General features: G+C 47.8%; 1 protein-coding gene across 8 annotated transcripts in view; it reads right to left on the reverse strand.

Annotated features, from left to right (window-relative positions):
• Positions 1–27,324, reverse strand: part of EVC (EvC ciliary complex subunit 1) — an 81,388-nt gene that overhangs the window by 17,986 nt on the left and 36,078 nt on the right. For all 8 annotated transcript variants that reach the window (XM_082629785.1, XM_082629784.1, XM_082629782.1 and 5 more), the window contains 4 exons: positions 26,675–26,823; positions 24,104–24,202; positions 8,437–8,649; positions 640–749 (listed from right to left, as the gene is read on the reverse strand). In XM_082629785.1, the coding sequence (XP_082485911.1) occupies positions 640–749; positions 8,437–8,649; positions 24,104–24,202; positions 26,675–26,823 (571 nt within the window). The remainder of the gene's footprint in view (positions 1–639; positions 750–8,436; positions 8,650–24,103; positions 24,203–26,674; positions 26,824–27,324) is intronic.

Consider the following 27,324-nt stretch of genomic DNA (forward strand, 5'->3'; position numbering starts at 1 on the left):
GCGCAGTGGTTGAGAGTCCGCCTGCCGATGCAGGGGACACGGGTTTGTGTCCCTGTCCGGGAGGATCCCACATGCCACGCAGCGGCTGGGCCCGTGAGCCATGGCCACTGAGCCTGTGCGTCTGGAGCCAGTGCTCCGCAGCGGGCGGGGGCCACAACAGTGAGAGGCCCATGTACAGCAAAAAAAAAAAAAAAAAAGAAGATGAGATAGACATTTTCAGACAAACAAAACCTAAGAGAATTTGTCACTAGCAAATCTAAAATAATGAGAACGTTCATGCAAAAGAAAATACTCCTAGATGGAAACTTAAAGATACAGGAAACAATCAGGAGCAATGGAAAGGGTAAATCTAAATGAATACTCAGTGCATAAACCAAAACTAGTATCTCATGGGGTTGGACATTAGTATAGAGATGTAAAATACCCAGTAAGTCATGTGCCCACATCAGTTCTGACTCCAAGCTTTCATCCATAGCACTCTGCTATCACTCTATTTCACATTTATATTCACAATTTGGTCTCAAGATCACACTGTAAGGGAGGCCGGGGTATGGTTAACCTTACAGATGAGGACACTGAGGTTAGCATGGAGTATCACACAGGACACAAGGCCCCCACCCTCCAGAAAGCTGTACTCACTCTTCACTGAGGCCGCCAAGTTGGCCCAAGACTCGGTGGATGATGCTCTCCTGGTCATCCTGCAGGTGTGTCTGCAGCACAGTGGACAGTGTGTGCTCCTCCATCCACACCTAAACCCCAGGACAGAGGGACAGGGGTCAACTCAAGTTCATTTCATCCATCATTGCTTTGTTGGATCATACCTTTTGTTTCTTATTTTTTTTTAATCCCTTTCTTAAGGGATTTAAAAAAAAATCCCTCCTCCATCCACACCTAAACCCCAGGACAGAGGGACAGGGGTCAACTCAAGTTCATTTCATCCATCATTGCTTTGTTGGATCATACCTTTTGTTTCTTTTTTTTAAAAAATTCCTTTCTCCCTTGATTTAATTAAATTTTTCTCTTATATTTTCGGCTAAAGTTTTAAAATGTTTCCTATTTGCATGTACATCTTAAGGCATTTAATACGTATTTTCTGTGGTATGAGGAAGGGATCTAATTTTCTCTGGGTAAATTGATACTAATTGTCTTAGCACCATTTATTAGATAATTTATCTTTTTATGATGGGCCTGTCATGCCACCTTGTCTGACGTAGTTTCCGTATATATATGAATTTCATTCCAGGCTCCTTCTTTTATTCTGTGGATCTGTCTGTTTACTTCTATACAAATACCTCACTGCTTTAATTCCTGTAGTTTATAGGAAGACTTCATAGCTGCTAGGGCAAGTCTTCCCACATTCTTTTGTACAAAACTGTCTTAACTATTCTTGGTTGCTTTTCTTTACATATGAATTTTAGGATCAGTTTATCAAGTTTGGGAAAACAGCTTTTTAAAGATTTTCTAATTGGATTGAATTTACAGATTAATTTGTAGAGAATCGCTGTTTTTCCAAATTTGAGTTGTCCTATCCCAAAACAAGGCCTTTCTCTCAATTCTTGCTTTATCCTTTCAACAACATTTTATAAACTTCTCCATTAAGCTCTTATAAACATTGGTCAGATTTATTTTTAGGCACCTTGTAGCTTTGATACTGAAGGGGATCTTTTAGGCTCCCTGAGGCTTTTATTCTGAAGAGGATCTTTATGTTATCACTGTTCTCCTCTACTGCTTTGAAAGTTACCTATTCTGTTTCTATTTCTTCAGTGGTTTTAAATTTTTAATATACATTCCCAACTCCATTTTTAAGTTAAACAACATTTCTTTTACCTTAGAATTCATGACAGTCAGCACTTCTGAAAATTTTTTATCTGTTATCACTTTGAATTTTATCTCTTCTTCATTCTCTCCTTCTAGAATTCTTAGAAGACTAAGGAAGTCCCTCCAGGACTTTCTCATTCTGTTCCCATGTCTCCTAACCTCTCATATTTTCCATCTCTTTAGCTCTCTGTGTCATATTCTGGACCACTTTCTCACCTTTATCTCCTAGTTTACACACTGTGTCTTCAACCATCATTTGATCTGCTGTTTAACTCATCCATTAAATTTCTGTTTTCATGACTATAATTTTCATTCATAAACTATGTGGTTTTTTATCTGTCATCTTTTTACATCATGTCTTGTTTTTATGCTAGTAATTCCTCCTGTTATTGTTTTATTGTTTTAAACATACTTCCTTTATAAGAGCTCTCTAATAGTCCCTTCACCTGAATTTCTCGGTGTTTGTTGTGGTCTAAACTTGGTGCTTACTGTACATGCTGGCTCTCACTTATGGTGGATTGTTGCTTGTGTGTTTTGTAATTTTGGATGTTAGCTCATCTTCAGTGTGGCTTTATCTGTGAAAATCCTGTGAGGTCCAAGGCCACATAGCTTTTTAGTGGAGCAGAGGCTCAAATCTAAGTCTGTCTGTCCCCAAAGCTCAAACCTTTTCTACCTGCATCTGCTCCTCCCTGACTATCTCCCATCACAGGGAGAAACATGCACCTAGACACAGGCAGCTGGACTGTGTTACACCAAGGGCTCAATCACTAAGGTGAGACTCGTTTACTTTCCCACATATGTAGCCCTTTTCTGGAGATGGCCATGCTGTATGCAGAATGGGGACAAAGCACAGAGGTCTGGGTGTGAGTAAGCAGCCTACACTTCAGTTCTCTGGGCCTTGAGATTCATAGCACATACTTAATCTCACAAAATCACACTGTGTGGCTCAGAACTTTTCCTTTAAGTCAGTCTCTGACTCCTCTTGTGAGGGGTCTACAATAACCTGTCAAAGTGCTTGGGAAATCAGAACATTCTAGAAAATTCTACACAGTGTAGATTCTCTAAAAGGTAAATTAACATTGTCACTAAGAACATGGGGGTCTTTGGTGTGCGCTTTGAGAAGGCAGATAAAACTAGCAACGGGATCCAAAGCCGATCAAGAGGACGGAGATCATAGGATCAGATGGTGCCTGCAATGGTCACACCACCCTCTTCAACGTTATCGAATGCAGGTTCATGAATGTTTAAATTCCGATGCAAAAAGCTGCTTCCGCCGGCTAGAGCACTGACCCTGTTCATTGCTACCAGGTTATTCTGTGGTTTCCCATATGTTTACTCTTTGTTTCAAATTTTCATTTACTAAGGAGAGAAAGGGAAAAGGAACCAACAGGCAGTGCATGCCCGGTACATGCTCCTATAAAAGGGGTGGGTTTAGAGGTACGGCCGGTGGAAAAGTCAACACCTAAGGCAGACACTGGAGTGCTGGGAGGAGGGAGGCACTGCAGTTTTAAAAGCACGGTCAGAGGAAGCCTCAAGGTGAAGGTGGCTCCAGGATAAAGACCTGAAGCAGGACAAGTGAGGCAGGAGCGCCCAGGGAGCTGGAGGGACACAAGGATGCCGGGGAGGCCGGAATGGGGTGAGAGGGGGAGACAGGGAGGGGGTCAGAGGGTAACCAGGTCCTGACAGGCAGAGCTGTGTAGGGCACGGTGAGGACTCTGGCTTTTCCGCTGCATGAAATGAGAAGGGGGTTTTGAGCTGAGAAATGACACGATGTGACACAGTGTCTTTTATCAAATCTACTGTGCCAGTCAACTAGAGAAGACCTGCGCACTGCAACTAGAGAGAAGCCCACACAATCTTTTATCAAATCTAATGTGCCAGTAATTATGAGATGCAGTTATTTGAGGCACCACACAGAGAGAAAAATCACTGGTAATTACATCAAAATGCATCTCAATTTCAGAGATGTTAAAATGGTATTAAAATCTGCATCTTAAAAATGAGTGGTATATGATATGCTCCCTCTGGAGCAGTGACTGGCCAAGATGGCAGAATAGGAAGACCCTGAGCTCACCTCCTCTCATGGCACATCAAAATTACTATTTACAGAGCAACTATTGATGAGAAAGACCTGAAAACTAGGAGAAAAAAAATTACAACTAGAGGTATAAAGAAGGGACCACAAGGAGATGGGTAGGAGGGGCAGAGTCATGGTAAAGTCAAGTCCCATAATTCCAGGTGGGTGACCCACAAACAGGAGAATAATTCCAACTGCAGTGGTTCTCCCCAAGGAGTAAGGGGTCCGAGGCCCATCAGGTTCCCCAGCCCAGGGGTCCTGCATTGGGAAGATGAACCCCCAGAACATTTGGCTTTGAAGGCCAGTGGGGCTTATATTTTCAGGAGAGCCAAAGGACCATGGGAAATAGAGAGCCATCCTTAAAGGGTACACGCAAAATCTCACAAGGCCCAGGACCCAGGGCAGAAGAGGTAATTTGAAAGAAGGCTGGGTCAGACCCACCTGCTGATCTTGGAGAGCCTCTCAGAGAGGCAGGAGGCAATTGGCGCTCCCCCTGGGGGCATAGATGCCGGCAGCAGCCATTTTGGGGAGCTCATTCTACCACAAGGACACTGGTGCTGGTAAGCGCCCTTTCGGAATCCTCCCTCCGGTTCATTAGCGCAGGGATCCAGACTACCCACCAGCCTGTCAGCACCAGTACTGGGACACCTCAAGCCAAGCAGCTAACCAGGCAGGGACACAGCCCTACCCACCAGTAGGCCAACTGCCTTAGGACCCCTGAGAGCCTTCAGCTGGCGCAGGACCCTACCCTGCCCACCAGATTAAAACACTAGTTAGAAAAGATAACCACACCTCTATGTTCATTGCAGTATTATTTACAATAGTCAAGATATGGGAGCAAACTCGTGCCATTGATAGATGAATGGATAAAGAAGATGTGGTATATACAATGGAATACTACCCAGCCATAAAAAGAATGAAATCTTGCCATTTGCGACAATATGGACAGACCTAGAGGCTATTATGCTAAGTGAGGTAAGTCAGACAGAGAAACACAAATACTGTATGATTTCACTTCTATGTGGATTTTTAAAAACAAAACAAATGAACAAACGTAACAAAAGACAGAGTCACAGACACAGAGAGCAAACGGGTGCTTGCCAGAGGGGAGGGGGTGGGGGGGAGGAGAGAAATAGGTGAGGGAGGTCAAGAGATACAAACTTCAGTTACAAAATAAATGAGTCAGGGGTATGAAATGTGGGTAATACAGTCAATAATTATTTAATATCTTTGTACGGTGACATGTCGTAACTAGACATATCATGGTGATAATTTTGAAATGTATAGACATATTGAATCACTGTGTTGTGTAACAGAAACTAACGTAGTGTTGTAGGTCATCTATACTTCAAAAACAAACAAGAAACAAACAAACCCATAGAAAAAGAAATCAGATTTGTGGTTACCGGAGGAGGAGGAGGAGGAATTGGATAAAAATAGTCAAAAGGTATAAACTTCCACTTGTAAGATAAATAAGTACCAGGGATGTAATGTACAACATGGCAAGTATAATGAACAGTGCTCTATGTTCTGTATGAAAATTGTTAAGAGAGTAAATCCTCACACCACAAGGAAAAAATATTGTTTTCTATTTCTTTGAATTTGTATCTATATGAGATGATGGATGTTCACTAAACTTACTGTGGTCATCCTTTCATGATGTATTTAAGTCGAATCATTCTGCTGTACACCTTAAACTTATACAGTGCTGTATGTCAATTACATCTCAGTAAAAATCGAAGAGAAAAAAAAAATTTAATAAAATGGAAGAGAAAAAAAATTTTTAAGTGAAACTATCACTCTGGCTGGGGGTTGAGAATAGACCACAAGGGACCGTGGATTCAGGGAGACCAGAGGGCTTGCTCTCAGCAGACTGGGGAGAAGCCCACAAACCTGCATTAGAACGGGTCACATTTTGAGAACCACCATTCTACAACCTGTTCCAACTGTGTGACTGACAAACTCCACAACATTTAACAACTTCTCTGAGTAACAGGATATGAAATCACCAAGGCCTTTTGGATAGAAAATAAGTGGAAAATGCATTTCATAGTCTGGGTGTGTGTTAGATTTTCCATGAATAGTTTTGTTGGCCTTTTCTTCTCATGACTAAATATTCATCTTGACCACAGAAAGTTCATCTCATTTTTATCATCAACAAGGAAATATGGAAAGTGGGAGAGAATATGGATCTCTAAACATCTTGTGGTAATTTAAGGCAATTAAACAATCAATCAGTAAATTAATTTTGACATCCAAACTCTGAGAAAGCAGACTTGGGTCATACTTATTTAATCAGTTGATGAGGTCATTAACTTCTGCTTGCTTCTTGCATGCAGAACTCCTCTTGAAATACTTCTGCACAAGCAAAGGAATATTCACACACATGCATATGCTCACCAAGTAAATAAATAAAAAATAAAAACCAGAAGCTACGCATTGTCTGATATCTGCTTAAAGTAACTTAAGACTCATAACTAGAGGTTTTTAGATGAATCATGGCTGTTTGTCTAATAATTTATCAGAAATGAAGTTCTAGATTTTTTCAATGTCAGTCATTAAGCAATTACACAGATACTGCATGAAGGGTCTTAACCTGCATTATCTCGCAGCATCCCTGTTGGGTATTTTGATCCCTATTTTTCACATGAAAGCTGAGGTTCAGAGAAATTTAGCAAGCTGTGCAAAAGCAGAGTTGTGGGAAATCTGCCAGCTGACTGGCAAGAGTCACCCAGCCCATTAACGGGGTTGCTCTGGTTCAAACCCAGGCATTCAGCTTCCAACATCTGAAGCTTGTCTTCAGACCACAACTGTCTCTGAAAGGCCTGATCCCCATTTGGGAGCCGACATCAGAGGCACATCAGACTTATCTGGTGATCTTTCCAAACGGCTGAGGCCCAGGTTTCTCCCCTCTTTCCCCAGAGATGGTAAATTATATGGTCTGGGGCCCAGGATTGGTATGAATCAGAGGAATTCAGCTTCATTTACCCTTGGTGACCCTGTGATAATTTCCAAAGCTGCATTATTGTTGCTGGAAATGCAGCAAAGTTTTCCTGAGCATTTGCTATATCCCAGCTACTGGGCTTTGATTAAGGAAGTGAAACACAATGCAGCTGACGGCGGATTGAAATTAATTAGAAGGAGGTCTAATAAATTGGACAGGCAGGAAACTAGGCCCTATGCTCGTCCCTGGCTGGAAATGGCCCCATGATGCTTCCCTTTATTTATTGGTATTTTGGACAGCTCCCGTTAGCTGCTTTAGAAAACCTCTATCGGTTGCATCCGTTGAGTGCTCTTTTGTAAGTAACTGAACACTCAATGTAAAAAGACAATGTGTTTCTCATAACAAGCACCTTAGGGCAGGCAGTCCAGGGCTGGGACAGTCCGCCTTTCTGCCCCACCCTCCTGAATCCTGCCTCTAAGTCAAAGGAAGGCCAGCATACCTCCAGTCCTCCTGTACCTGCTCTGGGCAGGAAGAACAGGGAACACTGAAGAGGAGGATGTCTCCTAGCAACACTTGGCCTTTGTATTAGGGAACAGAAGCCCTGTGCAGGTACCCTACCTTCTCTCATAGGCTAGAACTGCATCACGTGGCCACTTCTAGATGCTGGGATATTGAGCATGTTAGTTTTACAGCCTCTAGCATGCAAGAAAGCAAGAGAGAAAGGAAATGTGGGTGTTTTCATTTAGAAATTTGACAGTTCTTAATTCTTTAAAAATAAAATTGAGGTATATTAGTTTACATAGCTATTGTAACACACGGCCACAAACAAACACTGTGGCTTCAAATGACATAAACTTAGTATCTTACAGTTCTGGAGGTCAGAAGTCTGAAATGAAAGGAGCAGGGCTATGTTCCTTCTGGAGACTCTGGGGGGAGCCTGTTCCTTGCCTTTTCCAGCTTCTCGAGGCCTCTCGCATTCCTTGGCTGATGCGCACATCACTCTAGCCTCTGCTTAGGTCATCACATCTCCTCTGACTCTGACCCTCCTCCTTCCCCTTTAAAAGGACCCTTGTGATCACACTGGGCCACTCAGATAATCCAGAATAATCTTTACATCCCCAGATCCTTAATTTGATTGCATGCAATCAGGTCCCTTTGCCCTGTTAGGTAACATAGTCACAGGTTCTGGGGATTAGGATGTGGGGACATTATTCTGTCTACCACACATATACATGGTTTTAATAATGAAATAGACTTTCACTGAAAAACAGGAGTCCCGTGTGTGCAGCTCCTCCCCCCACCAGTCCACTCCCTTGAAGAACCGCTCTCTGTCATTTATTTCTATTATTCTAAAGAAGGCTTTGCAGCCCTTCTTGTTGGATTAACTGAAGGCATCATCTACTGGCTTCCTATCCCGGGAGAGGAGGGCTCTTGCTCTCTTCTCCCCCTCTCCCCATCGTGAAAGGTTGGCAACCAGAATCTTGGTAAAGCATCTAGCATAGGCACTAGGGGAAGCTCAGTGAAGGAAATCCCTCATTATTCTTCAGAAGTTTAAAAACAAGGCAGACTCCAGACCCAGTTTTACAAAAGGCTGCACCTGCTTTTCTTGCTCCAGGAGATCTTGGAAGAGTTTCCACTGCTGACTCCGGAAGCGATCCAACTTCTCCAGCTGCTGGGCCGCGTTCTCCTGGGCCTCCTGCCTCAGGTATTCACACTCTGCCTGGGAGAGGTCAGTCACACAGGGGAGCGTCTGGAGGAACAGGACGTCCACAAACTTCTGGAACGTTTCCACGGTGCTGCGATACAGCTCCTGAAGCCGAGAGCCACAGGACGGAGCTACATGTCAGGTTTTCACCCAGGGCAGGGCTGAGGGTTTCACGCGGGACACAGAGGAAATCCAGCGAAGGGAGCTCTCAAATCACACACAGGTACGTGCACGCACACACATGCACACAAACACACTCAGTCTTAGGAAACGCCCACTGCCTTCCAGCCCTCTCACCCTCACCCAGTCAAGTGCCAGACCTGTGCTTTTGAACCAATGAGCCCTTAATCACTGGCGTTTCCTCTAAACCTCCATCCAGATTATTTTCACGACCCCTCACTGGTCTCCCTGCCTCCCTGCCTCCCTCCACCCTCCACACTTAGGCGAGTTATTTGCACAAGCATAGATCTTTCAATTCCAGCTCAAATAACCTGGAAGACCTCTCTTCCCATCGCAATCAGACCTGCCTAGCAGGGCTTCAGGGGCTGCCTCATTTCTCACCATTCTGTTACCTTCATCCCACCTCCCCCACTCCATTCTCTTTCTAAAAATCTTTTTAATTGTGAAAAACAAAAAACTGTAGATAATAGTATATGAAACATCTCTGAATCCACCACTCAGTTTTCATTTTGTTTCAGACTAAAAACACTAAACCTTACAGGTTAAGTTGGAATCCTTTAAGTTCACTCTGCAATTCTTTTCCCCTCCCTCCCAGTGTCCTCAGAGATAGCCATCCCCATGAATTCAGCATCTCTGTCTCCAATTTAGATTTCTATACTTTCACTATATATGATGCCCATAAATGTGGCTTTTGGTGTGTGTGTTACTTCACATAAATGGCATCTCATTGCATGTTTCATTATATGGATGCTTTTTAAAGCCTCTCCTTCTCCCCACCTCCAGGCACTTTCACATCTGAAATGGACTCCTCCTCACCCTGCAAAACCCCTGCAAAATAATCCCTTCTCTGTGAAGCCTTGCCTGGGCCACTCAGACTAACATGGACATTTCTCACCCTGGGCTCCTGCAGCTCTTTGGTTAGCCCCACCAGGGCATCAAAACTACAGTTTATCTGTCATCCCTCCTGGACCACAACTGCCCAAGAGCAGAGGCTGCATCATACTCAGATCTGCACCCACGTCTCACATCCTCCTAGACTAAGCACCTGACTGCAGTTTCTGAATGCATCACACACCAACATCATGCAGAATGCCCATTTCCCCTTCTCCATCTAGGAACTCCCCTCACATGTTCCAAACTCAATTTGAGGTCTTCTCTTCTGGGAAGGCCTCCCGACCACAGGGTTGTTTTTTGTGTTTTTTTTTAACATCTTTATTGGAGTACAATAGCTTTACAATGGTGTGTTAGTTTCTGCTTTATAACAAAGTGAATCAGTTATACATATACATATATCCCATATCTCCTCCCTCTTGCGTCTCCCTCCCACCCACCCTATCCCACCCCTCTAGGTGGTCACAAAGCATGGACCTGATCTCCCTGTGCTATGCGGCTGCTTCCCACTAGCTACCTCTTTTACATTTGGTAGTATATATAAGTCCATGCCACTCTCTCACTTCGTCCCAGCTTACCCTTCCCCCTCCCTGTGTCCTCAAGTCCATTCTCTACATCTGCATCTTTATTCCTGTCCTGCCCCTAGGTTCTTCAGAAACTTTTTTTTTTTTTTAGATTCCATATATATGCCGACCGCAGGGTTTTTTACGAATAAAGTCTTATTACTTTAGCATCTATAGGGCCTAGAAAAGCACCTGGCAAATATCAGGTAATAATATGATAATTGTTAATAATTATGAATTCTTACCATGTGCCAGAGAGTGTCATAAACACTTTTCTTATATAATCTTATTCATCCTTCTAACAGCCCAATGAAGATGTTCTATTATAATTACCATTATTTTACAGATGAGGAAACTAAGACCCAGAGAAGATAAGTAACTGGACATTTGTAGAGGGTGGGTCCTGGCTGTTGGACTACTGGACTCATACTCTTAACCTGTATGCTACAAGGATAATTGGTTATTTTTGGAAAAAAAAAATTCTCAGCACCTCCTCTGGTGTACTGAAGTCATACTTGGTGTGCTCAATGAATAGAAGTTAAATTTAACTCAAATCAGTGTTAATGAAACCCAATGAATGCCATGTTTTAAAACGTTCATGGCCAAGCTGAACTTTGTTTGTAATAAAGTGACCATGACAGGGGCACAAGGGATCCACACCTTTTTAAAAGATTTAGACATCCTACTTCTGAGAGTGGCCAACCAGCTAATTTGAACCAATTTCTCCCACTGAAGATGAATTTTTTTAAAAAGCTGGACAAAAATTTTTTTTTTTTTTTTTTTTGCGGTACGTGAGCCTCTCCCGTTGCGGAGCACAGGCTCCAGACGTGCAGGCCCAGCAGCCATGGCTCACGGGCCCAGCCGCTCTGCGGCACGTGGGATCCTCCCGGACCGGGGCACGAACCCGTGTCCCCTGCACTGGCAGGCGGACTCTCAACCTCTGCGCCACCAGGGAAGCCCTGGACAAAATGTTTATTAAATCATCACAAAAGTCCGAACGAGCTAACAAGGTAGTGAAGAGTGTGGTGCCCAAGGTCGGGAGAAGATGCAGAGAAGTGTGCCCAGCCCTTGGGCTGTGTTTACATAAGGGGTGTAGGTCAATCCAGGGGGGATGGCTGCACAGCTGATGGACCTCTGACGGCCTCAAGCAGTCAAAGGGACAGAAGGTGGAGTTCACGGCTCATATGGGTTGGGGCCTCATAAACCATTCCACACCTAGGGCTGGAACCCAAAAAGCAGCACCAGAGATACATGGTTGAAATGGAAGGGAACCAGATCTGACTGATTTAAACAGATGGCAACCTGGAGTCTGGTCATGTGGGTGACCCAGCATATTTCAAGTCCAGACCTTGAATTAACATGACTCTGGATCATTAGAGGCCCAGTCATTGGACAGAAGCAAAGGAAAATCCTCTCTGGGGGAGGAGAGCATCACTGCATGCTTGAAAATATTTTTACCAATATATGTACAAATCTGAGACAAGGCATATGAGGAAAAAATAAACAGGTACACAAGGAGATAAGAATATGACCAAAGACCTACACAAACAACAGACATGAAAAACAAACCCACAGGTAGTCCAGAGAGTGTATTAGAAGACAAGGACTTTAAAGGATTGATGCTTACCATGCTCATGACGTTAAAAGCCACTTTTAAACCTTAAAGCAAAGAGCTAGAAATTATAAAAAGTAATGTTACTTAGTTTAAAAAAAGTCAGAACTTCTAGAATTGACGAACACTGCTCAATAATATGAACCCAATGTATAGGTTTCATTGCAGTTTAGATGCAGCTGGAGAGAGAATTAGTACTGGAAGAAAGATCAGGAGAAAATCCAGAACAAAGTAAAGAGAGACTAAGGGATGGAAAATATGGAGGAGAAGATAAAGGCTAAAAGGTACACTGAGAAAGTCCAAAATGTTTAATTGGAGTCCCCGAAGGAAAGAAGGGAGAGTCCAGGCAGTAGTCATATTTGAAGTGATAATGGCTGAGAAATCTCTCAAAACTGATGAAAAAAATTTACAGATGAGGAAACTGAGGCTTTATCTGTACATGTAAAAGAGAGGTTAAATAAATTGCATCAGTTCACACACAGGGCCCTGGTGGTCAGGCTCCTGCACCCATGATCTAACCATGATGCTCTTAGGTAATTTTTATTTAACAAAGAATGGATGAGAGAATAAGCAGCACCTAATAAACACAGGGTCACTTTTTGTGACATTAATAGTAGATAAAGGGCTTCCCTGGTGGAGCAGTGGTTAAGAATCTGCCTGCCAATGCAGGGGACACGAGTTCAATCCCTGGCCCTGGAGGATCCCGCATACGGCAGAGCAACTAAGCCCGCGTGCTATAAATACTGAGCCTGTGCTCTAGAGCCCGCGTGCCACAACTACTGAAGCCTGCGCACCTAGAGCCCATGCTCCACAGCAAGAGAAGCCACAGCAATGAGAAGCCCGTGCACCGCAACAAAGAGTAGCCCCCGCTCACTGCAACTAGAGAAAGCCCACGCACAGCAACGAAGACCCAACACAGCCAAAAATAAAAACAAATAATTTTTTTAAAAAGTAGATGAAATAGTTTTTAAGAAAAAAAGCTCTTCTACAGAGAAAGGGGATCAGCTCATAGCACCAAAAGGTTTAATTCACCAGAAAGATGTAAAGGTTCTAAATTTGTATGCACTTAATGGCATTACCCAAATCAGTGGAATTTGTCACATTAACAAAATAAAGCTGAAAAGCATCATGATGATTATGTGAATAAATGAAGAAAAAAGTACTTCACAAAATTTAACTTCCATGCAGAAGAAACACTCTTAGCAAAATAGGGAATGGAAGGAAACTTCCTCAATCTGAAAAAAAAAAACAAAACTACAGCAAACATTATACCTGAGGGTAGAAACTACAAAGGTCCTGCTTTTATGTAAATGGAATCATATAGCATGTTAGGTTTGTGTATCTCAACTTTATATGTCCTTGTGAGATTCCTCTGTGTTGTCACGTGTAGCAGTAGCTCATTCTTCCTCACTGTTCTGTAGTATTTCACTGTATAAATACACCACCATTTATCCATTCTACTGTTGAGGGACATTTGTGTGGCTTCTTATTTTAGACTATTACACATTCTGCTGACGTGAACTTTCTTGTGGATGCTGTTTGATACACATGAGCGCTTGTTCCTCTTGGGCATATGCCAAGGAGCAGAATTTTTGGGCTACGTGTATGTGTAGCTTCAGTCCATATCCTCCATAACTAATAGCCACCAATTTGATTAACATTTTGAATTTATAGATCAATTTGGTGAGGATGAACATCTTTACAATATCAAATCTTCCAATCCAGAAACATGGTATATCTTTACATTTATTTAGGTCTTATTAATTTTTCTTAATATTGTTTTGTGAGCAGGGAGTGGATTGGGATTGGGAGGAGGTGTGAGGGGGCTTCAGAGGTCCTGGTCATGATCTCTTTCTTGATCTGGATAGGGGTTACATAGATGTGTTATTTATTGTTGTTTTTGTTTGCAGTATGTGGGCCTCTCACTGTTGTGGCCTCTCCCGTTGCAGAGCACAGGCTCTGGACGTGCAGGCTCAGCGGCCGTGGCTCATGGGCCCAGCCGCTCCGCAGCATGTGGGATCTTCCCGGACCGGGGCACGAATCCATGTCCCCTGCATCAGCAGGCGGACTCTCAACCACTGCGCCACCAGGGAAGCCCCATAGATGTGTTTTTAACAGTCATTTGTTAATCCATAAGGTTTTGTGTTATCTATTTGTGTCTTTTACATTTCACAATAAAAATGGTTTAATAATATGGGAGTGATTTACATTTTCTTCCAGCCTATGGAAATCCCAATTTTCTGCTAGGAGACAGATGTTAAAAATTGATTCTCCTATGTTGGAATCTATCCTTCTATAGCAGCAGTCGGGGATACTAAGACAGAACATTTTCTTTTTGGTTCATGATTGTCAAACTGCAAAAATACACTGTTTGCAAATTCAGGAAAGGTGAACTTTGTAAAAGCTACATGGTCTATTAGTTGAGGGTCTTTCTAATACAAAATTTGCCGGATTCTGGCTGCTCCCTGGACAGAGACACATCTGCGTCATCGCACGTGTTCTGATAGGCCATAAAACACATGGCTTCCCACTTAACACTGACACTTTTCGTTTGGGAGATGCTGATTTATTCTGTGCCTGAAATAGAACAGGAATTAATCTGTGTTCTTCTCTCTCAGCGTGTGTGAGGGGTCGGACAGCAGGGGGACACTGGTCAGGGGAGAGGCTGGCCCTGGGCCTCAGCCCTGCACTCTTCCTCAAATAGAAGCACAAAGAACCCAAGCTAGGGTGGCATTTCACCCTAACTCGTCCTTCACTCGGGTTTCCGCCTCTGCAGCCTGACCCAGAGGATCCAGTGTCCTCTCCAGGCTTCTTGCAGAGAAAGGACTGGGGCAGGGGAAGGGCACATATTCTGAAACCTTTGAAAAGGAGTCTCAGTTTTCGTACCTGCAAAAGGGATGACACAAACTACATCTGTAAAGACAGCGCACAGAGCAAACGCTTCATAAATGCCGGCTATTATCATTCCAGAGAGGTTGGGAAAGTTAGCGTGTGGCTCTCAATAATGTTACCTGTTGCTATTTTTATTCCCGGAACAGAGCATTTTGGAGAAAAGGCAGTTTGTGTTTCCATTTGCTTGCAGGGTGGGGAGGAGAGAGGGAAGGGAAGGGGGCGTTCCCAGCAGAGGTGGGCAGGTGCCCTTGGGAGAAAGCCAGGTGGACCCGTGGGCGGGAGCACAGGATGTGTGGAAGCAGAGGGGCAGCAGGGGGTCAGCCTTTGGGGGGCAGGGAGCTCAATGCCACGCGGAGGAGTCAAGACCTGGCAGCCTGCACACGTGAAGGAGCTCACACAAGGCGCGGATGTGGCCAGGTCTGAAGATGTACTGATGAGGGTGAGTGCTGACTGACTGAATATAACATGTACTTCCAGGATCCCACGGACGTGGCCCGGCTCCCCGTGAGTTTCCAGTTCATCACAGGAACCAGAAATGTTCCCCTGCAGGGACCACACCCTGACAGTTTTGAAGATGCACAGTTAACTACTTCAGAGTGAGGTGTGCACAGGATCCTGGGACAGAGCAGTGCTGAGAGCACAGGTGAAACTGGGTCTCTTAGAAACGGGAAGGGGAAGCTGGGACGAAGTGAGAGAGTGGCATGGACTTATATACACTACTAAATGCAAAATAGATAGCTAGTGGGAAGCAGCCGCATAGTACAGGGAGATCAGCTCCGTGCTTTGTGACCACCTAGAGGGATGGGATAGGGAGGGTGGGAGGGAGACACAAGAGGGAGGGGATATGGGGATATATGTATATGTATAGCTGATTCACTTTGTTATACAGCAGAAACTAACACACCATTGTAAGGCAATTATACTCCAATAAAGATGTTAAAAAACCCCACAAAACTGGAAGTAGGTTGGATCAAGGGTCAGGAGCCTGGGAACCCACCTGCACTGGGTCACTTGCCAGCAGTGTGACCAGGGGGACTCTCTTCCTCTCTGGGGCTTCACCCAACAGAGGAGGAAAATGATACCTGCTTCCTGAGGACATGCGACACAGGAGACACGTGCGTTTATGGGCACAGTGGCTCCAGATCTTCCTCTCCCCCAGAGCCACACCCTTTGCCACATAACCTTGCATGCCTTCCCACAGGGAGTGGGAAGTGCCTCCCCAACCCTTTAACTTTGGGTCATGTGACTTGCGTTGGTCAACAGAATGAGGTGGAGGTGAAATGGGCTAGTTTGGAGGCTCGACCCCTGTCATCGCTATGAGGAGAACATTCCCAGGCCAGCCCACTGGTCCTAGGAAGAGTAGAGACAGTTGTGTGTGTGGCCAAGCTGTGTTACTCACGCCTAGATCAGCCAACAACCAGCTGATGCACAGACCCTGGGGATAAATCACTGTCATATTCAGCAACAGGGTTTTGAGGTATCTTGTTGCACAGCATTACTGTGGTCATAATTACGTGATACCACACCGGACAGAAGGGGCCCTAAAGGTGAAAGCTCTGGTGTAAAGGTGTCATATCCTCACAGCCTTCACGGGTTCATCCTGCAAATGTCTCTTGAGCACCTACTGCAGGAAGGCTCTGTGCCTGGGCCACTGGGTGAACAAAACTGACGTGGACCCTGACTTTAGAGAACGCACCCCCAGTGAGGGGGCAGACATCGCACAGGAACTCACAATATCCTATGGCAAGTGTGATGGCAGGGAGGCTGGGAGCCCTAGGGACAGACCAGGGAATCTAACCGATCTGAGAAGGAGTCGGAGAAGGGCTCCCCGAAGAAGTGACATGTAAGCTGAGACAAGATGAGAACAAGCCAAACTGAGGGGATGGAGGGAATGGTATTTCAGGCAGCAGAAGAGCACATGCAAAGGCACTGTGGCAGGAGGGACTGGGGCACCTTTGGGGAGCTGAGGGATGTCTGAGGTTGGCTGGAAGGCAGGGAGCAAGGGACATGCCTCCAGACAAGTGGTGAGTGGGCTGTGTCACGTGAGCCTTGTGGGCTAGGTCAGGGAGCCTTATGGGCCAGGTTGGGTGGGTCTCATGGACCAGACTAGGTTGGCCTTTGGGCCAATCAGATGGGTCTCATGGGTCAGGCCATGTGAGCACTTCATTGGCCAGGCTGGGTGGTCACCATGGCCAGGTTAAGGATGTTGGACTTTATCCTGAGAGCTATGGGTGGCATTCTGAGGTATTAAGTGGGTTCTTTCATATGGTCAATCTACAAAGAAGGCAGCTAAGAATTCCTACATCAGAGAGGTTAAATGATATGGACCAGGCCGCATAGCTGGTACAGAGCTGAATCAGGCCCACAACCTGGCCTGTCTGATTCCTGGGGGACTCTTCTCTCCTTTGCAGTTTTGCAACTCTTTGCAGGGAGGTGAGCTGATTGTGAAAATGACTAAAAGGAGGGAGAGGTATAATCAGGTAGCATGTGGTATCCTGAGGGCACTGGCAAGTTTTACTTCTGTACATAAAGAAAACATAAATTAATTACTCTACTAGTCTTGCTAAAATAAAACAAAAAGCCATGTTCCCATAGCTTGCTACAGTAAAGTAGACATAAGCATGCCAGTCTATCTTTCTCAGACTTGTCATACTTAGTGATGATTTATCACACTTTAACCTTGATAAAGGACCATGGAATTGACTCACCCTCTGTAGCACCTAGGGAAATCCTCTTTTCAGTGACAGGAGCCATATTGTGCCTACACTTGTCAATTTCCTTCTCAAGATCTACTTCCAATAGAACACTGCCCCCAAATCATTGTTTTGGTATTTCTCCCAAACCTAGTTTCTTCTACTCTTTCGAAACTTACTGTTTCCCACCTGTGATAGGCAAAATAATGGCTCCCCAAGATGTCCATGTTCTAATCCCTGAAACCTTTGAATGTGCCACACAGTCAGAGATCTTGTGGATGTGATGAAAGGACTAAGTGAAAACCAAGGATCCTGAGATGAGATTATCCCAGGTTATCTAGGTGGGTCCCACATAATTATAAGGGTCCTTGTAAACGAAAGAGAGAGGCAGGCAGAGTGAAAGGAGACGTAGGATGGAAGCAGAGGCAGGAAGAGCACGGCTGTGTCCTGGAGATGGAGCAAGAGGCCACAAGCCAAGCAATGCAGGCACCTCTAGAAGCTGGAGAAGGCAAGGACACGCATTCTCCCCTGGAGCCTCCAGAAGGAACCAGCCCTGCCGATACCTTCATGTCAGCCCACTAAAACCCATTTTGGACTTGTGACCTCCAGAAACGTAAGGTAATAACTTTCGTTGTTTTTAAGTTGTTTTTAAGTTTAATTTGTGGTAGTTTGTTCTATCAGCAATAACACACCATCTTCAGGATGCCAATGTTTCAGCTGATTGATAGATTCACTGATGCATTGATTCACCCATTCATTTACTCATCAGTGTTGACTGATTGCCTGTAATGTGTCATCCCCAGCTGGATTCTGCAGAACACACCACAGCCCTCCCGGCAAGGACTCCACGCCCCCGCCTTCCTCTTGTCCACCAAATCACTTCTCCCCACCTGTAGGTTACAGCCCTGGGCCTGTATCCCAGGCCCCCAGCTGTGTGACCTTGAACAAAATACTTTAACCTTTCAGTGTTGTGCAGTGAAGAACTGACCTGGCTGAAAGAGAGGCCTGGCCTTGGTCCACAGTTCTTGGGAAGTGACTTCTAAGTTCTTAGAATGTCCTGCCTGATAAGAGGGTCTCTATTTACCTGGGAACCTTGGGCAGCTTCAGACAATCTATGACAGTGATGCGATTTAGGGTGGGGCCCTTGGGCCATGTGGCTTCAGCTCCACCTCTAGAGGTGCGGGGGCTTCAGGTCAGCCACGTTGGTGGTCAACCACATCTATGTGACTGAGCCCCAATAAGAACTGTGAACACTAAGGCTTGGGTGAGCTTCCCTGGATGGCAATGCTCAGTGTGTAACGCCACACATTGCTCCCAGGAGAAGTTAGCACTGGCCACGACTCCACCAGGACAGGAAAACTGGGAGCTTTGCATTTAGAACGTTAGACTCTGCCCATGTGCCTCTTCTCTTGGCTGACTTAAATCTGTAAACTTTTGCTGTAATAAACCATAATCATGAGTAGAACAGTTTTCAGTATGAGTCCTTCTAGAGAACTGAAGAACCTGAGGGTGGTCTTGGGGACCTCTGGACTTGCATTTGGTATCAGAAGTGAGGGTGGGGGCCTCCCTGGTGGCGCAGTGGTTGAGAGTCCGCCTGCCGATGCAGGGGATACGGGTTCGTGCCCCGGTCTGGGAGGATCCCATATGCCGCGGAGCGGCTGGGCCCGTGAGCCATGGCCGCTGGGCCTGCGCATCCGGAGCCTGTGCTCCGCAATGGGAGAGGCCACAACAGTGAGAGGCCCGCATACCGCAAAAAAAAAAAAAAAAAAAAAAAAAAAGAAGTGAGGGTGGTCTACTACCAAACACTTCATGAGTGCTTTTCATTATTATTCCTGCCTTCTTGGTGGACAGAGTTTCACTTTTTCTCTTATTTTCCTCAGCCTTAACCTCCCACGAGACTCTGAAGCTGAGATGGCTGAACTTGGCAGGGCTGTTATCACCCTACTCCCCCAGGGGCCCTTCAGGAGAAACAGTAGGGGGAGGACAGTCAGAAATGAACAAATAGGGGCTTCCCAGGTGGCGCAGTAGTTGAGAGTCCGCCTGCCGATGCAGGGGACACGGGTTCATGCCACGGTCCGGGAAGATCCCACATGCCGCGGAGCGGCTGGGCCTGTGAACCATGGCTGCTGAGCCTGCACGTCCAGAGCCTGTGCTCCACAATGGGAGAGGCCACAACAGTGAGAGGCCCGTGTACCACAAAAAAAAAAAAAAAAAAAAGAAATGAACAAACAAACAAGCAGGTCTCCAGGGCACCCTGTGATGCAACAGTGGCAAACTCAGCTCTGCACCTGTCACCATCAGGAAGACTCTGGGCTCATTTCAGGAATCTCTCTACAAGGCACTGAGATGTGTAATTTAGTGGCATCCATCTCAGTCAAAATGAGAATTCACTGTTTGCTTAGAAGCCAAGAGACAGTGGGAATTTAGAAAAATGCACTTTTCTCTGCAGCCTGAGAACCGTTAGGTGGTGATCAAATTTATTTCACAGCCGCCGTACCTACAATATCATGATCAGTGCCCAAAGAAAGGGGGGAATTATGCCTCTGTGTGACCAGGTCTGGGAAGGAGCCAGCCGGACTGCAAGGCAGGTTACCTCATGAGTGTATTCTGTGCAGACACACCTTCTTAGACGGTGAGTGGTAACAACCAGGATCATGATGACAGATTTAAGTGCTCACTGTGTGCCTCACACTCTTCTATATGCTTTGCATGTGTGAACTTATTCAAACCTCTGAATAGCCATATGAAGACCCAGATAGTGACCATCCCCATTTTAAGAGGAGACCCAGATACTGACCATCAAAACAGACCCCATTCCCAGGCCTCCTCACCATCCTCACCCGCACCATCCTGGCCCAGGCCCCCAGCATCTCTTGCCTGGACCACTGCGATGCCTCCCCAGGCCTCCTGCTTCCACTTTTGCCCCCTACAGTCCATCCGCTGTACAGACTCCAGAGGGATCCTTGGGAACATAAGGCAAGTCATTTCCTTACTCAAAACATGCCGGCAATTTCCCATCTCCCTCAGAAGTCAATGCAAACATCTTCGGATGGACTGCAAGGCCCTACGAGACTCTGACCTTAGCCCGTACCTGTCTCCCCTTCCCCCGGAGCTGCCACACTGGCCTCCTTGCTGCTGTGGCCGCTGGAACCCCACATGTGTTGCTACCTCTCCAGCTCCACAAAAATAAGCACTTTATCTGTTTGGTTCTCTGCTGAGGCCCCGGTGCTGAGACTGTGGGTTGCACAAAGCAGTGCTCGATGATATTCATTGAATGAATGAACTAACGGGCTCACAAGCTTACAGCTGGTCGGCGAGGAAGCCACACTCTCCCCCAGGCCCCAGGTCCAGAGTCATGCTCACCACCCCTGGGCTCAAGGCTTCCTGCTCAACACGCTCAGTGATGGGGCAGAAGGGAAGGTGTTGACTGAGCACCTGCCACGTGAGGCCCTCAGCCCTGCCCTCCTGCGCTGCCATAATGGTCAACAGGCTCTCTGTCTCCATCTCGCAGGTAAGGAAATGGGCTTGGAGCAGTTAAGTCTCTTGCCCAAGGTCGCCCACCTGGGAATGTCCTCGCCAAGCATTCCAAGCTTCCAGTTGGCTTCTTTCTACCACACCAGAAGGATTTCAACCTCCACCTTTTGGAAATATCAGGTAAAGCAGTTTCCAATACCCAAGGCAATGATTTCCACAATTAAGGGATGTAAAATAAACCCAAGTTATCTGGTACCAGAGGGCCTGATGAGCAATGACGACGTGAATCATAGGACAGAGCTCTGCACTGACTCTGGGAGAGAAGCTGGCACAGGCCTTGGGCCATTTCTTTCAAAAGCACCTGCACAGATGCACAGAACTGCTGGCTCCCCTTCATTTTGCCCCTGACCCCTCCTCATGCAGGGCATTTCCAAGTGCCTGCTTCCGAGACAGAGACTCCAGCAGCCATCAGCCCTCACTCACACCTGCTGGGCTCTCCTGATGCTCGAAACGAGGGCGTCTTTACTTCCTCGGCCCAAACTTCAATGGGCTGGCGGCCAGACCAGCCACGGTAAGCCAAGTGTACAATATCCTAAGGACGTTGCTGGGGCATGAGGCCGTGGTCACATCAGCATCATCAAATCTTTACTGAACATGATGTATTCACTGCCACCCACTGAGACTGGCCAGGCACTTGCACATATATTTCCTCCTTGTAGCAGTGCTCAGTGTTTTATCCTTGCTTTGTGGAGGAGGAAAGTGGCATTTAGTTGACCAAGACTTTAGATTCTAATTGCAGCTCAAAGGAGGAAGTGTCAGCCTGATGGACAAGAGCTCAGGTGGGTGCATCATCAGTGGCATCTGACCATGAGTCTTAGTCCATTGGACTCTCACCCCATCCCCCCAAGGCAGTGGTCCTCAGACTCTGCTGTGCATCAGAGGAAACTGAGGTACAAGTTAGATAACCTGCTGCCGACCACACAGCTGATCAATGGCTGGGCTGGGATTGGACCCCAGGCCATCGGAGTCCAGAGCCTGTCCTCACTGCGGTATTCACAGCCCACGCTCAGCAGCATGGGTCATGGTGAGGACATCAGCACTAAGGTTAGAGAGACTTACTTTAGATCTCATCTCTCTGTTTGTTGGCTGTAGGACTTGAGCAGGATGGTTGGGCCAGCAGAGAGAGATGATGTAACCAATTCAAGGTCACACAGCATGTTAGTACCCAGAAGGGGACTGGAATTCAGTATGCTCACTCCCAGCCCAGGGATTTGAGTCCTGACTCCACCCAGGCATGGTGTTGTTCCTTTCCTGCCTGGGAGCCTGGGGCTTTGACAAGTTGAATCCCACCCTGCACTTTTCTCAAGAAAATCCTTCCTGGCTCCTCATCTGTGAAGGAAGGAAAATGCAGTTTCTGCCTCACAGGATTCTCATGAGGATAAAATGATCAAATACTCAGAAAGCACTTACAACAGTGGCTGACTCTGAACAAGACTGGCTCCAGTATCAGTTTCCTGGGTAGCCAAAACTACAGAAGTCTATTCTCTCACAGCTATAGAGGCCAGAAGTCAGAAATCAAGGTGTCAGCTACCTCTGGAGGCTCTGGGGGGATCCTTCCTGCCCCTTCTGGCTTCTGGAGGCTCCAGGTGTTCCTTGGCTTGCGGCCACATCACTCCAGTCTCTGCCTGTCTTCACACAGCCACCTCCCTGTGTGTCTGTCTCCACAACGACTTTCTCATAAGGACACCAGTCATTAGATTTAGGGCCCATGCTAATCCGGAATGATCTCTTCTTAAATAATCACATCTGCAAAGCCCCCCTATTTCCACATAAGTTCACATTCTGAGGTTCCTGGTGGACATGAAATTTGAGGTACACTATTATGGACTGAATTATGTCCCTCCAAAATTCATATGCTAAAGCCCTAACCCCCAATGTGACTATATCTGGAGATAGGGCCTTTAAGGAGATAATGCAGCTTAAGCAAGGTCACAGGGTGAGGTCCTAACCTGACAGGACTGGTGTCCTTGTAAGAGGAAGAGACACCCAAGCTCTCTCTCTGCCATGTGAGGACACAGTGAGAAGGCAGCCATCTCCAAGCCAGGAAGAGAGGCCTCACTAGAACCCAACCTAGATGATACCTTGATCTTGGACTTCTAGCCTCCAGAACAGTGAGAAAATAAATGTCTGTGTTTAAGGCACAGGCTGGGGTACTTTGATATGGCAGCCTCTGAAAACTCATATAGACACCATTGAACCCCGCACAGTCGCCATCATGATGAGGGGCTGCACTCCCTGTCCTTCCTCATGTCCTGTCTGGGCTGCCCCCTGACTCCTGGTCCACTTGGAGCCCACCTCCTGATTCAAAGCCCATCTCAGGCATCACCTCCAGCGGATGGCCGTCCTTGACCTCACCTTCACCCCTATGCCTCTCAACCCTCCTCTCTGCACCCATCAGCAGGCATGTTGTAAGGGCAGCCAATTCGGACTGGGCATGTCCCAGGTGCAAGCTGCTGTCTAAGGGCCTCACGTGCATTCGGTGTTCACACCACCACCGTGAAGATGGCATCACTGGCCCCATTTCACAGATGGGGAAACTGAGAACTAGAGAGGCCACGTAATGTTCTGGAGGCCGCAAGGCGAGGAGGGAGGAGAGCCAGGACGCAGACACAGGCACTCTGGGTCCAGGTGAACCTTCTCCAGGGTGCTCCCCACCACGGTGGCACTTGTCACCTTCCTTCTTGACCAGGGCCACATTCCACCTTCCCAGCAGCTCTGAGTCCTGCCCGGGGCAGGAGCTCTGCCTGTCTTGGTCACTGTCATATCCCGGGAGCCCCTCTGGCTTTGGAGGGCTCGGGTGCTCTCTCCTGTTCTCTCAAAGCCAGCCGTTGTTCCAGAGCTGCACGAGGTTGCCCAGGGAGAAAGAGGTGGCACCAGCACTGGAACTTAGGCCTCCGTTTCAAGCCCAACCCTCCTTCCTCATCACCGCTGTACACTCATGACGCCCACAAACGCTGGCCTATTTTCACCCTGGGTGAGCTGACTTCCAAAGACCTTTGCCTCTAGGGACATTTGGAGGTGAGGATCCTGAGCACCTCAGAAATGGAAGGGGCCTCAGATGTGACCTGGGCCAACCTCCCTCCCTGGTTTCTGCCAAAGAGGGTCTCGGGGTCCCCAGCCCAGGAGGACGTGAGGCTCTCACACATGCCCGGATCCTGAGGTTTTCCTGCCAGTCCCACCTGGAAACCACATACCTGGCAGAGCGCAGCCACGGCCTTGGTGGCTCTGACATTCTCCTCTTCCTCCAGGTCACTCCGACTCAGCCTTTGCCTCTCCAGGACCTCGTGAAAAACCTGTGAGTAAAACAGGAGGAAATCTGAATCTGGTAGGAAAATGCTGATATTTTCCCCATAAAAACCTCCTCAACTGACCCCGCCTCTCAGGTTGGAAGGATGTTCACCCCAATTTATACACAAGGAAATTGAGGCACAGGGATCTATGTAACTTTCATGGCTTGTGAGTTGTGGCTGACGCCGGGACCCGTGAATCCGACCTCCAGGAAAACCACAGACTGATTCCGTCTGTGTACCCAGCAGGAGAAGGTGTGACCAGCACCCCCGTCACCCTTCTCTCCTGGCCACAAGCCACCCAGACATCATTTTCTGATTTCAGTTGCTGGGGACCACCATCTAGGCCCTGGGAGGCCCAGCCAGCGGAGCCCGAGGCCGAGCAGGGCCACTGGAGGTCAGTGCGGTCAGTGGCCAGCCAGACTCCGCTCTGACCACATGGACTCAAGGAGCCCAGCAGAGTGACAGGGAGGCGTGCCCCAGGCGCCCCAGACACAGTCAGAAGGCACCGCAAGGCGAAACCACAGAGGGTGGACTCCTCTTAGGGAGCAGCTGTAGGGGAAGAGGCCCCATGGGGGAAATGAGTAAGCTGAGTCTTGAAGGACAAGGAGGGGTCCCTGGAAGGAAGATGGGGAGCCAACACAGTCCCAGCTCAAGAGGCAACAGCAACAGAGACCAGGCAGTTAGAACCCTCTGGCCTTGGTCGGGGCAGAGTGGGAGGGGAGCTGAGAGGGAGGGGCTGCACGTGGTGCCAAAGTCTGTGCTCATTCATCAGTTCCTTGTTCATTCAATCACTTTTTGGTTGTTTGTTCATTCATTCGATTATTTGTTCTTTTGTATCTATCATCCGTCCATCCATTCATTCACGTGTTCATTCATTCTTTCCTTCATTTGTTTGACTCTTCTTTCATTTTTTGGTTCTTCATTCATTTCTTTGTTCATTCAATTATGTGTTCCTTTGTTCTTCCATCCATCATTCATTGATTCATTTGTTCATTCAGTCATTCCCTCATTCCTTCATGCATGCATGCATGCATGCACTCAACCCCTCCCTCCTTGGTCCCATGTTTCCTGAGCACCAGCATGTTTCCTGAGCACCAGGTCCTGGCTGTGCTGAAGTCCTGGGTTGCAGAGCTGACGCTGTCACCGTCTCCACACTCAGGACTTGCACTGAGCAATGTGACGTCAGAGAGAAGGGCCTAGAAATCTCAGAGTAACAAACTGCTGTATAATCCTATCTTTTCACTCTCATTTCAAATGGATCTTCTTAAAGACAGAAACAGCCCCCCACCCCACGGTATGACAAACCCCAGAAACCCCAGGCGTGGGCCCTGGGAGGAGGCTCTGTGGGTGGGGAAGGGCACTGGACCAGGGAACCAGGGACGTGAAGACCTCTTCTCTGTTCTGGCCGCTGGCTTCTCACTGGGGTATAGCCGCTGCCGCCATGCTGGCCCCCAAGGAGGGCATGTGACTGGGCTCTGGGCTGAGCCTGGACCCAGCTACAGTCCTGCCATCCCCTCGGCAGAGCTGAGACAAGCAAATGCTAGCGAAGAGCAGAAGGACCCAGAGAAACAGTCAGGCCGTGGCTGCCCCTTACTGGTCTGGCTGAGTCTTAACAACCCGGCAAGGTGGGTGCTATTATTCCCATTGCACAGATGAGGAAGCCAGAGGGTTAGCACGGTCACTCAGACACAGCGGCAGAGTCGGAATCCAAACCCAGGTCCTGGTGCCTCAGCACCCAAATGCTTACCAACCCTGGGGCACGGCCACTGACAAGCAGCCCTGCCTATCCCCGCCCGACCTCCGCCAACAGGGAAACACTGGGGCAGAGTCCTGCTCTCTCTCTGCGAACTGCAAGCCCTGGTCCTTCCAGCCTGTGCTGGCGCCAGCTCACTTGCTATCCGTCAAGCAGGGTGACACCTTGCTTCCTGCCCTCCAGCCGTTCTCCTTGTCTTTTTCCCAGTCAAGACCACGAACGTTGGCTAGCTTGGCCACCTCCCTGGTCCTGCCTGCTCAGCCCCACATGCAGGGTCCTCCCCTGACTTGCCACCTGACCCAGCGAGGGGGCCCATCCCTGCGTGACAGCCTGCCTTACATCCAGGACATGCCTGTCCCCTCTGGGGACATCACACGTTGGTCTGCCTCGCAGGTTGGGCCCTTGCCCTGTGCCATCTGTGTGAAGCCCTCTCCACGGCCCCTCCCACCGTCTTTCCATCGTCCTAGTGAGCACAGTGCTGCTCGAGCCACTGGCTCACAGACGAGGAAGCTAGGGATGCAGAGCCCAAGGGAGCTGGCTGAGGTCACTGGGCTGACAGGTGGGAGGCGAGGAGAGACCTCCCGTCTGGCAGATGCCAAAGCCTCTGGCTTCCCAAGCGCAGCAGCGGGGGGCCGAGCCCCCTCCTGCCACCCTGATCAACCCGTGTGGCTCCCTGGGATGGCTGTGCCCGCGGACGTGGGAGCGAGTCAGGAGCAGGTCACCTGGAGGAACTGCTCGGGGTCGGCGGTCTGCGGCGCCGCGGCCAGGAAGTTCCTCTGTTCCTTCTGTTGGGCCAGCGTGAGCCTTGCCATCCCCTCCGCCTGGTGAACCAGTGAGGCCTTGACCAGGTCTCTGCCTCGCTGGACAAACTCTGAAATTGAAATAAAACAAGGTTGCTCCCCTGGCAAAACCTCCACTGGCTGCTTCTGCCAGCACGTGGAGGGTCAGAAACTCTGGGGCAAGTCCCCTTTTTATTCTGTTTTTTTGTTTGTTTGTTTGTTTTGCGGTACGCGGACCTCTCACTGCTGTGGCCTCTCCCATTGCGGAGCACAGGGTCCGGACGCGCAGGCTCAGCGGCCATGGCGCACGGGCCCAGCCGCTCCACGGCATGTGGGATCTTCCCGGACTGGGGCACGAACCCGCGTCCCTTGCATCGGCAGGCGGACTCTCAACCACTGCGCCACCAGGGAAGCCCTTATTCTGGTTTTATCATTCAGGGCCCTCCCCCTGGGGCCCAGGGCTCAGAGCAACATAAGAGGTTTCATGTAACTGCTGTGGAGGGTGGCCGGCCAATCTGACCAAGAAGTAAACAAAGGGGTATTTTCCCGGAGAAAAGAGTGTGAGGGAGGGGTAGGTGGCAGAGGCAGGGACA

This window comes from Mesoplodon mirus (assembly GCF_964341445.2).
Source record: "Mesoplodon mirus genome assembly, chromosome: 2".
In the NCBI taxonomy this organism is placed as follows: Eukaryota; Metazoa; Chordata; class Mammalia; order Artiodactyla; family Ziphiidae; genus Mesoplodon; species Mesoplodon mirus.